At 31.2% G+C, this 14487-nt stretch overlaps 1 protein-coding gene and 1 long non-coding RNA gene across 2 annotated transcripts; both read left to right on the top strand.

Moving 5' to 3' along the window:
* Positions 1–4351: 4351 nt before the first annotated feature.
* LOC133781980 (uncharacterized) lies at positions 4352–6181 on the top strand. The gene is made up of 4 exons (XR_009870305.1): positions 4352–4605; positions 4784–4852; positions 5665–5720; positions 5837–6181. It is a non-coding gene; the product is annotated as an uncharacterized LOC133781980 (long non-coding RNA).
* Positions 6182–10804: 4623 nt separating this feature from the next.
* On the top strand, positions 10805–12054 carry LOC133815479 (AT-hook motif nuclear-localized protein 23-like). The gene is made up of 3 exons (XM_062248320.1): positions 10805–11003; positions 11174–11241; positions 11419–12054. The coding sequence occupies exons 1-3, from the start codon at positions 10805–10807 to the stop codon at positions 12034–12036; spliced, it is 885 nt and encodes a 294-aa protein (XP_062104304.1). The 3' UTR covers positions 12037–12054.
* The last annotated feature ends 2433 nt before the right edge of the window (positions 12055–14487 follow it).

The following is a 14487-nucleotide window of genomic DNA, read 5'->3' as shown; positions in this document are numbered from 1 at the left end:
AAAAATGAGTTTTGTTTTTAAATAAGTTATTCAAAAAATTGTTTAAATTTTTAATACTTTTTTGTAATATTAATTACTAATTGAATTACTTATTATATATTTAATAAAAGAATATTTCTTTTATTAAAAATTCATTAAGGATGGTGTTGTTTGGTAACACTTAAAAAAATAGTTTTTCATTTAATTAATTAAAAATTTGACAATTAAACATAGCACGAATGTCGTAGTGTGCCACTTCAAAACTAATTGTCGAGCCTCTAAATGCTAGATCAATGGTGTGATCTTGCTCTTGGTGATCAAGATCCCTTACTGTACCTACAGAAATTAACGACTATGTTAAAGTAGGTACCTACAGAAACTGATGGAACTTGATATTGAGTACTTTTCCCGCTAAAAAAATTATTGGGTACTAAATCGCAAGAAATAAAAAATATTGGGTACTTTTGCCACCAATTTCCCTTATACTAGTTTTGAGACTATAAAGAAATATTTCCCTCTTAATTTATATTATCATTTATTGGAATAAATAAGAATATATATCCAATTGGATGAAAGGTTTATCCAAAAATTTGTGAGATTTACAATAAATTATGATTTAATTATAATATTTGGGATTAAAAGAAAGAATTTTGATTAGTCAAGATTATTGGATTAAAATGTTATTTAATTATAATTGGGATTTTTAAAAAATAAAATGAATTTAGTAAAGGACTTAATAGAGATGATTTTGAAATTTGGGGCCAAAAAGAAATTAAAGAAATTTATTTTATAATAAGATTTTATTTAATAAAAGTAAAAAACTAAAGATATTATTTTCTTTTTCCCTCTGACCTTGTTTCTTTTTCCCCCGATTTCTTCTTCTTCCTCTTTATTCCCCGATTTCTTCAGCTGCTGCTCTATCCTACTCACTCCATCTTCTTCCCTCCTCCATCTGCATCGCCGTCCTTGTCAACGAAGCACTGAACGAGACAAACATTGTTGTCCCTGCATCTGAGCATATCATTAATTTTCTAGGCGCGACAAAGGCGTAACGCTTGGGTAGATTTGGGGAAGCAAGAACTTCCGGTGTCTGGGTCGATCTGGGTAAGCATCTCTTTCAAACGACATTCTTTCAGATTTGGTGTTTTTTCTGGCATTAGCATATTTGGTTGTTCTTGGTTGTTCTTTGTGGTGAATTTATTATATGTGGGAAATAGTTAAGTTCTATTATGGGTTTGATAATGGGTTTGGTTATTTGGGGCTTCTGCTCTGTAAATGTGAATTTGTAAGGGTATTGAGTCGTATTGTACCATTGTATGTCTTTGTATTGTAAAGGAAGAAGAAGAAGAAATTAGGGTAAAGCTATGGGCAGAAATCAAGATCGTTATATGGGCATGTTTCGTTGGTTTGTTTAACACAGTTTGGTTTTTTTCTTTTGTTCAACCAGGGGAAAGAATTTGAAAACTTAGGTGATTGGGTGTCCAAAAACCATTGATGCTGACTTGAAATGCAAAGAATTCCCAACAAGTTTTGGGTTTGATACTGCTTGCAAGGTGACTGCAACTAAAAGAAATTTTTTACAACTTGAACCCTTAAATTTCTTTATGGTTCTTTCCATATATCATGTAGGAAATTTTGGAACAACAATCTTTATTTTTTAGCAAATACAAACTCGAACCCCACTAGCTTGAAAATTGTATCCATGTACCTAATGATGATTTTATTTGTTGAAGCAATTTTTTTTCACTGCCACTGTGTTATATTTATATTCCTAGAATCATCTTATTTACTTGCTAATTCATTATGGTCATGAACTTATGAATTTACTTTAAAGCATCAACCTTTACATGTTAAGAGAAGGAACTTCTCATAGAAAATTGTTTGCAAATAAGTTGGTTAATTGTTGTGTGGGCTATCAACTATAACTTGCAAGAAAATTTGGTGATGCTGTGTTTTGATGAAATAAAGTATAACATTCAATGTACCTTGTCCTGCTTAAAAAACTAATTAGGTGTTAAAGTTATTATTCTAACAAGTTTATTTCCTGAGAAATTTTTAAAAAAAATACTTCATTGGATCATGTATATAATACTGACTTGATTAGCCTAAGTCTGGCTCTGCCTGATTTTTCTTGGCATGAATAGCGTGACACTTTCTATGATATGCAACTAACAGATACACTGAATGAATCTAATATAATGTGATGCACTTCATTTTATTCAGATATATGCATAAAAGGATTAGAAATGTCATGATAGATGCCAGATCAACTGGAAAATATTATCACTGTAAGTATGCTGGTTGAAAGTCATGGAACATGTAGTGATTTAGCTTTTAGATTACAGTTTAACTCATCTTATCTTTTGATTTGCACTCTAGTGAGCTTAACGAAATTTAATTGTCAACTACAGTTGTGCGACTTATGGGGCGTGCAGCTTCGCACATAACACTTGAATGTGTATTGCTCTTATGTCTTTATTTTCACAATCAATGTTTATCATTATATGTGTGTCTGTTTTTTCAAAGAATGCTAAGGATTAAGATTGTGCCATACTTGAGATTTTTTAGTTTTTTAAAAAAATATCTAGTGTTGGAAGATTTTCCATTGATATTAGATCAGCCATGTACATTCATATCAGCCACAACTATGATATCCTTGTTTCTGTTTTAGTTCTAGTTTCCTTATTTTCTGTTTTAATTCTATTTTCCTTATTTAGTTTATTGTGTATTATAATTTGATAGGATGGTGTTTTATTTTGTTTCCAATCTTATGAAAAGTAAGATCAATTTTTATTCCAGAGAATTGAATACCTGATAGTCACCTAGGCTATTTATACGCCTCTCTTGACTTGGGAATATTCAGTAGTTTTCTTGTATTAGATATTTGGTTTCTTGATGTTTTATCACACATATCAAGAAAATGAGGATTGTTTATTGTATAAAATTGGATATTGGGATTTTTTTTCCTATTTGAAGAAAGGTTTTGAGGGTGTTTTGTTTTCTGATTTTGCGAGGGTTTGGATTTTCTGTTGTTTCAAGTATGGCTTTTCCACACTATTCTTGTATGATTTTTTTCGTTAATACAATTTTCTTTCTTTTTTAATTTTCATCTAAAAAAGAAAATTATATTGTGTTGTTTCAGAGATAATCAGTTATTCCAGAAAATTTGGATGGCGAAGTAAATATAGGAGCACATTTGTTTATTTATTTTTTATGGTAGTATTTCTTTCTATCCTTTTTATTTTTTATTTTTATTTTTCATGAAGTAAAAAGGTTGTTCTGTAGAATATATTTAAATAGAAGAAACATGATTTTGAGTAGGCAAATGCAGAGCCTACAAATGATGAAGATGTTGGCAGCATATATGAGGTCTGTAAAAGTCAAATACTCTTGCAAATTACATGCTGATTCAACAGCCTTTTAAATAAATTCTCAAGGCTTATTTTTGCATGCACATTTAAAATGTACAATTAAATGAACAAAACAGATGCATAAAAATAGACCAGCATACTGATGTTAAACATATTTTTTACTCGGGAAGGGTGAGAAAATGAGTATCATTATTAACACACCTTAAAAAAGTAAGGCATATAAATGTTGAAAAGCTTTATTCTCTTTTGCACTAATGTGGGAGTGTTCTGTTTTTTGGATTTTGGGATTTCTCACCACTCTTGTAGACTATATCCTTACATTGCTTTGCTGAAGTCTTGTGTGCGTTAGACTTAAGAGCCTGGATCTACTTTAGTATCATTAGATAAATTTTTATCATTGAAATACGAGTAGACTTTTACTTAAAAGAGATGAGCGCAGGTACTGCTATATATATCTTTCTTTAGGCCTGATGGTAGCCTGGTAACCTGGTAACCACAAGGACTGATCCCAAGTTGTTGGAAAATTGTGGTGGTGGATAGAGGTTGGGCTTATTGTCATGTTGTAGATTTGGAGTTTTAATAACGTAACTTTGGGAGAACTTTAATTTTATCATTTGTGATTGTGACATTTTCTTGTGATGGCCATCAGTAGGAAACAAATAGAAACCTCTGTTTCTTGACTGTTACAAGTTGATAAAGTATCTACTAATCTATCTGTATGGCTTGATGAATATGCTCTTGAAAAAATTTGAAAATTTCTCCATTTCATTAGTTTGAAATGGAGTCTAGTATATAGTCACATTAAATTTGCATGTACATGACTATTGCTTGAATGAGACACCTATGCGATGGCTAACTAGTAATTTTAGACAATCTACTTTGGAGGTTTTGCATTAAAGATCCCTTTTATGGTCTATTGAACCTTTCGATATTTGTTCTGGATTTAAGCTTTCGTTATAGGGATGAAAGAGAACTACAAATTTCAGTTTTGAACATATAAGTATATCGTATGGCTCATTTAATTATTTTGAGGTAATTAGTGATATATATATTATAATACATAAGTTTTTTGGTTGAAAATGAAAGATTGATACAGCCTTATGTAAATCTCTTATATCAGGTCAGCAGTGTTCATTTTAGTCTCCTGTCCAAAGTTAAGTATGACATTGGTGATTCTTGTTCGTTGGATTACCTTATTGATAGCATTTTCCCTCTATTCAGAAAGCATATTGAGCCAGACCTTCATCATGCACAGGTTAATGTTTTTCTGCTCTTTTTCTTGACTTTAGTAAAGCTGGGGTGGGGCCACAGATGTTGTCTCCTCTTTTCTATTGCCCTTACCATCTTATGTATCATGTTATCTCCCTGGTCCAATTTTCTTCCGTCTTTACCATAGTTGAGTGTGTTTTTTTTCTTCTTCTTTTTTGTTGCAGATTAGAATTAACAACAGCTTTGTTTCATCATTTTGAGAGGTAATCTATAAACTAAAATGCAAAACTAAGGTATGTACTTTTCTGTTAGGATAGTTTCAATTGATGTTGGACTTATTTATATACATAGAACTTGGACCATCCTCATTTATGCTGTTCTTATGGTTGTATATTCCATGTAGTTTAGAGACAAGACTTATGTATTATACTTAAATTTGATTTTTTTCCTATAAAATAATCCAATCGTTCTGTTAGGCCATTTTTAATGGATTCTGGACTTTTTTTATATGCATAGAACTTGGACTTTCCTTATTTACGTTGCTCTTGTCGCTTTGTAATTTCAAGTAGTTTGGAGACAGGAAATGTGCATTGTTCTCTAGGACATAAGGTAATGTGAGTTTTATCTTAAAAGTAATACAACTTTTGCTTTATTGAGGCATGTATAAATGACATGTTGAAAGGAAGAAGAGGAGAATAAGGCATATGTCAGGAAATCCCTCACTATCTATGAAGACATTATATTGTGATTAATATATCTAATTGGCCAAGAAACTGTGGCTATAATCTTTAATAATGTAGATGTGTTATATTTGTGGAGAGATATACTACGATACTAGGATTACATGGTTGTGTTTATGTGCATGCTTCCTTCTTTCTTACATTATTAAGCCTGCCTAAACAACTTCTTATGTTAAATTTCTTTTCTGATTTGTACTAATGTTTTCTTCTTTTAATTATCAATTTTTACAGTTGACGATTTTATTATTATTGGTATATTTTTTGTGGGGTAGTATTATTATTTCTAAATAGGCATGTGTGTGTATCATTCCTGATTAATTTAATTTTTTAATATTATTATTATTATTTTTACGCTTTTGATACAGTCTTGAGGTGGACAATCTGCATATTTTCTTCAAGAATATGAAGTAGAAACAGATAAGTGAGTGTTGCAGGCTGTTTATTTTCCTAGCCCTGACTAGTTTTTTCAACGATATTGAAAGAAAGAAACTGTAATTACCTTTTGATTTAAATTTTTTTTTTCTTTTTTGTTATCAGTTTTATTGAGATGTACCTTAGACCTCCTTCAGCCAGTGAAGAAGCACTGACAAATGATTGGATAAAAGTGCGTCAATCTGGTATTAGATATTATCTATCTCTTGGTGATCAAAGGATTGTTGACAAGAATTTCATTATCAAGCCAAAAGTTGAGTTTGAGGTAAGGCATATCTTCTTAGTGATTACTAACAAAATTTTCACATTGATAGGCGAAATTATTTCAATAAGCCATGATTTTCAAGCATGTGAATAGTAAAAAGACCCAAGCTTGTCAGGCCTTACATTTCCTGTTATATATTGCTTTCTGAGTTGGAAATTCCTTTATCCTTGCTATATCCATGCAACAAAAAGTCCTTAGTAATTTGACTAGATTTGATAAATTATTTTTTGTGTTTCTGGATTAGAGCCAAATCCCAACAGCAGAGCCTTCATTAATTATTTTAAAAAGAGATGATTATTTTATGCACCCCTATTATTATGAAGCATGTGGTCCTTCCTTTTACTTTTGGTTTTGTTTTGCACTTGAAGATAATTCCTGGTTAAAACTCATGTGAAAGCTCTTGTGCTTGGGTCATTTTATGTGTACATTATTTAATACATAACTACTTTATATTCTTTGCTTTCTGATTATCCTTTTAAATATCAAAAGCAGGTTGGAAGGATGACTTTAGGTGGGCTGCTTGTTTTGGGGTACAATGTAGTTGTCAGTTATAAATGAGCATCTACATCAGTGAATAATGACAATGTATCTATTTCACTTGAAACAATTGATACTCTTGGTGAGACATTCATGGTGCTGAGGGGTACAAATCGAAAAGTATGAACTTAGTATTCTTTACTAAAATGTGTTTCTTTTTTAACATTCTTTTGGAGAAGTTTATTAAGGGTGATAGCCATGGTTTGAACACAAGACCAACCATTTGATGAAGAGTGACTTGGCTGTCCCCTTGGGATGTAAATAAAGTCATTATGAATTGTGTGCCTATATTATTACTTTGTAGAGGTTTACTGTTGATACTATGCTGATGTCCTTATATATTCTTTTATTAGGATATGCTGCATTAGTGTCCTGTGTTTTGAAGTTCTTTCTATTACATATGAAGTACATTTTGGGTATAGGGGAGGATTGGTGGACAACCTTTTTGGTAAACACAAATGAAATCTGTTTACTTTGGGATCAACCAAGTTCCTAGAAGGGAACACATTACCTTTATCAATCCTTTTCAACATGACTTTATATGTAGTTATATTTTAAACTTGTTATCACCTTGATTAATCTTATTTTCTGTAGACAGTTGGAAATGAAGCATCAAAGATGGGCGTTAGTGGATCGTGGCTCACTAAATCATATCTTGAAATGAGTATGGATAGAAAAGGTTGTAAACGAGACAATGTTTTTCTAATTTATTAATGTTTATTTTACTTGTGAAATTTAAAATTATTCAAAAGCTTTTATGTGGTTTCCTTGGAGCCTTTTTTAATTAGTTTGTGTGGTTCACTCTTCTCTCTCTTGGCATTTTTTTGAAGGTAATTTAGAAAAATATAAAATAAAATATACATGTATGAGTTAAGAGTAACGATGATTGTGTTGTTGGTCTGTACAGGTGTACCTCGTCTTAATACACCTCCACTTTTGCCTAATACATCTCTGGCCACTGGCCAACAATCAAGACAAAACGATAATTGCACCAAGCCCAATCCGGGTTACTCCGAATCTTGTTAATAAGCTTGAGGATCTATCTCAGCCATGGACTCGATCTCCAAAAAAATAAAAAATGGAACCTGTAGTGGCAACATGGCATTTCATTTCTTCAAACCCTCCTGCAGATAGCTCAACCATCGGTATGTTTCATTGACTAAGAGACTATTCTGCTTGCCAATTTATTTTTTCTGGGTATGTTGCCATCGTCATGTTTAAACTTCTCTCATGAAGCAACCATAGATCCTTCCAGTTTCAGGGACACCATGAAACTTGCTCCAATGCCCGATTCATATGACTTGGATAGAGGATTGCTTTTCTGTGCAAGCAATGCAAGAATGGACTGGAAGATAAGTTAGAAGTCTCTTAATCATTTTGAAATTATGACAGTGAGAACTTGAATAGAATTATTTATATAACTCTTATGTTGATAATTCAGGCTTTGTTGGAGAATAAAGGTTTCCCAGTTATAGTTGGAATTGATCTGTTGAACTACTCCCTCCCTCCTCTTGTTGTTGATATTAAACTTGGCTGGCTTTTCTGCTAGCACTTACATATTTGATATTAAAGTATGTAAATTGAGTTGCATAGGATTTTCTGAGTGATAATTAACATGCTTATATTCTATTAGTAGTTCCATTTGAGTTGGAATCTAATTTCCACTCAGTGGATGAGATAAGAGACATACTGGATCAGCAACTCCGCCCTTTCTTGGAATATATACTTTTTTTTGTGAAGGCTCAAGAATGTTCTGGTATTTTGCTGCAATGATGTCTTGTACTTTTATGAATTTTGAGTAGAAGTTCCGTGAAAAAGAAAATGATATTCATCTTTTTTTTTTAGAATTAAAACTTGACGTAATTCCCTTTTATTAATCTGATTTATTAATACAACAAATTCTCATCTAGGTATTTACATGCATTAAAGTGTTAAGTTACAATTATGCATAGGTTTGTTTTCTGCTTTGAGTTGTAGTTTAGCTTCCTGAAATCTTTCCCTGATCTCTCATCTTTGTATTTTTCCCATCAATACAAAGAAGTTTCTTTTCCAAAAAATAAAAAATTATGTACATTTATTTTTGGTGTGTGACGTTGATTTGGTTTGTGAAACTACGCATGTTCCCTGAGTATTCTTTCTGTTTAAATGAAGACAATGCTCCTAACTGAATCAACAAACCTAGTCTAAAATATAAATTTCTCTCTCTATATATATATATATATATTTATGGAGACTTGAACTCCTTACTGTTCACAAACACATACTCATCCATCCACCCAAGACCGCTTTGAGCTAGCCTCAAGTGGCTGTTAAGTCTAAAATAATAAAGTTACTCATTTTCTTGTTCATAAAATGACTATACTATAGGTTTCATTATTCAATTGAAAGTTATATTTTGGGATTGATGCTTGAGCAAAGAAAATAGGGCAAACTAATTGAGATTGGACAAATGAAATCCTATAAACATTATATATTTTAGTTTCTTTTTAAGTATAAATATAATATCATTAACTTTCATATATGTAGGATAATATATTCTAAGTTGTGCGAAAGAGAGATATCACACTTTTTTGGTTTCATTGAGTCATTGTGGTCATCGAGAATTGGGACAAATTTGGATAATCGGGCTGAAATTATCTTAGAGCGTATATGGGTCAAACTTTGTTAATGCCATACCATTTATTGTAAGTAAAATTTTCATTTAATATTAATTTTACTTGTACCTTCTGATGTTTATTTTAATAACTTTTTTTTAAATGCAGACATCACTGGATGTTAGTGATCATTGATCCAGATGACCATGCATGTTACTATCTTGGTCCACTTAGAAAATCTCCTTCAAATGATTTGAAGAACCTTATGAATAGGTAATACATTTGAAACTCATTTTAAAATATAATATGGTTATTTGATATGGAAATAAAAAATTAATATGCTCTTCATATTGATGTATATATAGTGTATTTTCACACATTAAGCGAAAGACAGGAAGGAATGAAAAAAATTACAAGTGGAAAATAGTCAATTGCCCTCGTCAAACATTGTCAGTAGAGTGTGACTTTTATATCATAAGGATGATGAAGGACTATTGCTTGAAAGAGACACTCATGCGATGGCTAACTAGTAATGTAAGTATATTTATTATTATTGAACAACAATTCTATTGAATTTAACTTCTGACTTAGTTTTTTTATTTTGTGTTTTGTTGTGTGGTGGGAAGAATACATATTACACTTGGCGAAATTAATGAAACTCGAAATGAATGGGCAACCAAGCTTCTTGAGCGGATGAGTCATAACTATAGTAACTTTTGAAATCAGAATTAAAAAATATACTAATTGTAGTTTTTAGTTAGCACTTACATAATTTTTAGATTTGGAACATACTGAGTTCTATTGATTTTGTCTACCTATTGATTCTGTCTGATCTATGTTATAATTACACAGGAAATTATGAATGAATATAATGGTTAAAAATAGAGAAATGAAAAAGTTCTCTTATTCTACATGGGACGTCGGTCTCAGTAAAACTATCGTCTTATGTATTGCAGGGGACGATGCTTACATATAAATTGGCATCTCATGTACTGTAGGTGGATGACGCTTAAGTAGGAACTGTTGTTTCATTTACTGCAATGGATGACGCTTGCATAGAAACTGTCGTCTCATGTACCACAAGAGACAACATTTGTATAGGAATCATCGTCTCATGTACGACAAGAGATGACACTTTTATTTAAACTGTCGTTACATGATTTATATGGCATGACATTGCATGGGACGACGGTATTAGAACCGACGTATGAGAGTCCATACGACGGTTTAAAACCATCGTCCCATGTCAATTTTGTAGTAGTGAACTTTGAAAACAAAAACAAAAAACAATGTCAGACAGGACCTAGTTTTTTTTCTTCTTTTCTTTTCTCGTTAAAAGAAACGTAAGATTAAAGAAGTATCCCTTCCAACAACAAATCCTTAAAGGCTCTCCAATTCCTTCTCTGGAAAAACCATAAAATAATTCTTCTTCTTTTTTCAATACATCATCATTAATTATATATATATATGTAGGGCATTTCTACAATCCCTTAGTTGGATTTGAAGGTTTTAGTCCTTCATCAAATCTAAGCTGCTCGATTGTTGATGGACGGTAAGATTGAGACGCAATATTGACCCCTTCATACCCCTTAGCAACTGGCTACGTGTTTCACTTTCACATATACCCCTTGACAGACTACAAAAGGAGAGATCTGAAGAATGTAAAGGTGGCCTCAAATGACTCCAGAGACATGCTACCCCGTTCAGGAGGATGCAAAAACAGAGTTAGCTGAGGAACTATCCAAAATAAAGGTGGCAGAATCAGAAGATTTCACTAAGCCAGTAAAGTTAGAGAAAGATGAGCAAGTACCGAACTTCGGACAATACGGTGTTCAAAATAAGACGTTTCCCATGGAAGCTCTCACAAAATGTGATGGTCTTCGATGCTCCCAAAGAAAAGATCATTGTTCTGTTTCTATATACATAATGCATGTGTTGACTTGTCAAATATGTCTAGATCTGGTTTCAACCATTTACCTTGGAGTGGTTTAACCTTTTAAAACTATCAATAGACTGTTCCTCAACAGTTTTTCTTGTAATGTGCAGAAGAAGATGAGGGTTTGGAGAAAACAACTGCTTCAAAAGAACTAGGCATTGTTGACATAGACTCAGACGTAAAGGATCCTCAAACTTGTAGCTTGTATGGTCCCTATATATATAAATAATAACTGATGCATTACAAAGCTTTATCATGAAGCCATTTGTTTAGAAAATGATGGTTAAGATACGTGTTTTTATTTTATTTTTCCCTTTTTCGAATTGTGTTTTCAAAATTGATATCCTTGTATTAGTTTTCCATTTCATGTCCACCGCAACAGTCACTCAACGTCGATGACGACGACGATGACGACGACAACAACTTTGAACCCCACTCAGGTGGGGGCTTTGATCTCATCTCGGGTCATCATCACAACTCCGGTGATATGGCCTCACGCTGCCCCAGAGGCCGACCACCTAGCTCGATGAACAAGCCAAAGTCATCGATGATCATCACACGAGAGAGCGCAAACACTCTCCGGGCCCACATCTTGGAGGTCGGAAGCTGCTGCAACGTCTTTGACTTTGTCGCCACCTATGCCCGGAAGCGGCAGCGTGGGATTTGTGTCCTCAGCAGAAGCGGCACCGTCACCAACATCACGTTTCGGCAGCTCGCCGCAGCCGGAGTCGTGGTGACACTCCACAGAAGGTTCGAGATAATTTCCCTTTCAGGATCGTTCTTGCCCTCGCCTGTGCCACCGGGCGCCACCAACCTCACTGTATTTTTGGCCGGTGGACAAGGTCAGGTGGTTGGTGGGAATGTTGTTGGAGCCCTAATTGCAGCCGGTCCGGCCATTGTGATAGCTTCCTCTTTCACGAACGTGGCATATGACTCATTTTTTGTTACATTTTACTCATTTCATGTTATGTAATATATCATTTTAATTACACAGCTGCAGATAAAATTTTACGTAGCTAATATTGTAAATAAGTTTCAACTTCATACTAAAATGACCATACAACCCCAACTCATTATTTTTTGGGATTGACATTTACAGTTATACCCCTTACTTTTCACAGTCAGACTAGCACAATTTTTCACATCCGGTTTACATAACCGATTCAACAGGTATAAAGTTTAGAAAAGAAAAACATCAAAATTGTTCATAGCATGACACTTGACAAAAAGTTTTGGGTCCCACTTGTTGGACTAAGTCCCGTGAGGAATTAAAGAATTTCCCATATATGTATTATTAGTAGTTGGGAGTGGGGTGCGGGATTGAACTTAAGACCTCAATAAAAGGAGAGATGTGGAACCCTTTAAATTAAGCTTAAGACCGCTTGGAATAACTTAATTAATTAAAAGAAAAACTATAATTAATCGACCACTTTATGACATGAAAGTGCTAATTTAATAATATATATAAGATTTATGTCTGATATAAGGTAAGATCATATTGTATTTATGATATTAATATTATATCTTAATACTTATATAACATGTTCTTTTGAAAGAAGTTGGATTACTCTATATCTTTGAAATTATATGAGAATTTTTTTGTTTTAATAGTTTTTTATTTATTTTTATTGTTAACTTTAACAGAATATTCTTATATTTAACGGTAGTTTGTAAACACTTAAACTTAAATAAAATTAAATAATGAATTAAAAAAATTAAAATATGATATTTTTGAGATATTTTACCATGATAATTATTTAAAAGAATAATAAATAATTAAACAAATCAAAATATGATATTTTTGAGATATTTTACAATGATAATTATTTAAAAATAATTAATTAAATTAAAATATGATATTTTTTAGATATTTTTAATGATAATTATTTAAAAATAATAAAATCATACTTTTTAAAATGTAAATAAAATTTAATTAAATTCAATCTCACTTATTAGAATAATATCATATTAAACATATAATATAATATTTTGTCAATTAGTAACAAATTCCTTTTTTGGAAAAACTAGCAAGAAACTTAAATTTAAAATCCACGTATAATATTTGATATTACATTAAACATATAATATATAATCTCTTGTTGTCAATCTCAAATTTAAAAATTAGAACAAACATAAACTTAAATAAAAATAAATAAATTATTTAATTAAAATATAATATTTATTTGAAATTTATATGACATTAATATAAATTTAATAAAAATAATTAAAATTTTAATAACCAAAACTAAGTAAACGTGCATATTACACATTACTTGTATATAGTATATATATATATATTTATGTGGTCCGCAAATTACACCTAGGCTAGGGGAATTTTTACACTATATAGAATTATATTAATTTTTCTTTCATTTTCTTTGATTTGCTCCTTTATTTCCTTGTTTTATGTCTAAGAGTATTTTCATCGGATGCTTCATAATAGGAAAATTTTCAAATATTTGAAAAACACAAGTTAAAAACAATTTTTATTAGATGATGTAAATTGATTCTTCATTTTAAAAATTCTCTAAAATTTACTATTCTCTCTCTACTTGTGGAGAATGGTTTAGAGTTCTTAAAAAAAAATTAATAGTTTATTACTTTTATTTTTGTTTTTATTATTTAAAGAATATTTAATTAATATTTAGTATTTTTTTATTTAAATAAATAAATAATATTTAAAAGATATATATATTTATATAAAAGAAAATATATTGTGAGTGCTGTGAAGAGATTCTTAATTATCCATTTCATTTGTTTGAAAAAATGCTACCCAAATTGGCAGTGTGTGCACTTTAATTATGACTATAGGTAGGCCATATATAGTGCGTCATCCTTTCAATCTTTTTCAACTTCTTTGCTCCATCTATCATTCCACCAACTATATAACTAATAGTGGTAGGAAATTGGACACTAGTGTTTGAAAACTTTCTACCAAATAGTCTCTATTCCTACTCCTGCCTAGAGGACCAGTTGTTAATAATGTGCTTAATTGAAAAAGTACCAAAAACAAATAGTACATTGGTGATTTTTAATCTTAATTTAGAATGAGATCATCGCAATAACAACCTTCTAGAAACCCAATATGAAGCTTTCTATCTTTTCCCAAATTTGGGTTTTGGAAAAGTAATTTTTGAGCCATTGGATGAGCTTAATTATAACGTGCCGATCAGTCCTTTACACAATTTTCAAGCATTTAACAATTTACGAATAGATTTTTTTATATATATTAAAAGTAATTACTACAAAATATTTTGTTTTCATAAATTAATTATAATTAATAATATGATTTTTTAATTATTCGTGTTTTCTCAAAATTTTATTTGTTTGTTTTCCTTATACTTTTTAGTCTATTTTGGTTTCTTTTTAACTGTTTTCTAAAAAAAAAAAAAAATCTTATTCATGTTGATTTGATGATACAGGT

This window comes from Humulus lupulus, chromosome 1 (assembly GCF_963169125.1).
Source record: "Humulus lupulus chromosome 1, drHumLupu1.1, whole genome shotgun sequence".
Lineage (NCBI taxonomy): Eukaryota > Viridiplantae > Streptophyta > Magnoliopsida > Rosales > Cannabaceae > Humulus > Humulus lupulus.
This window is presented reverse-complemented; position numbering and strand designations above follow the sequence as displayed.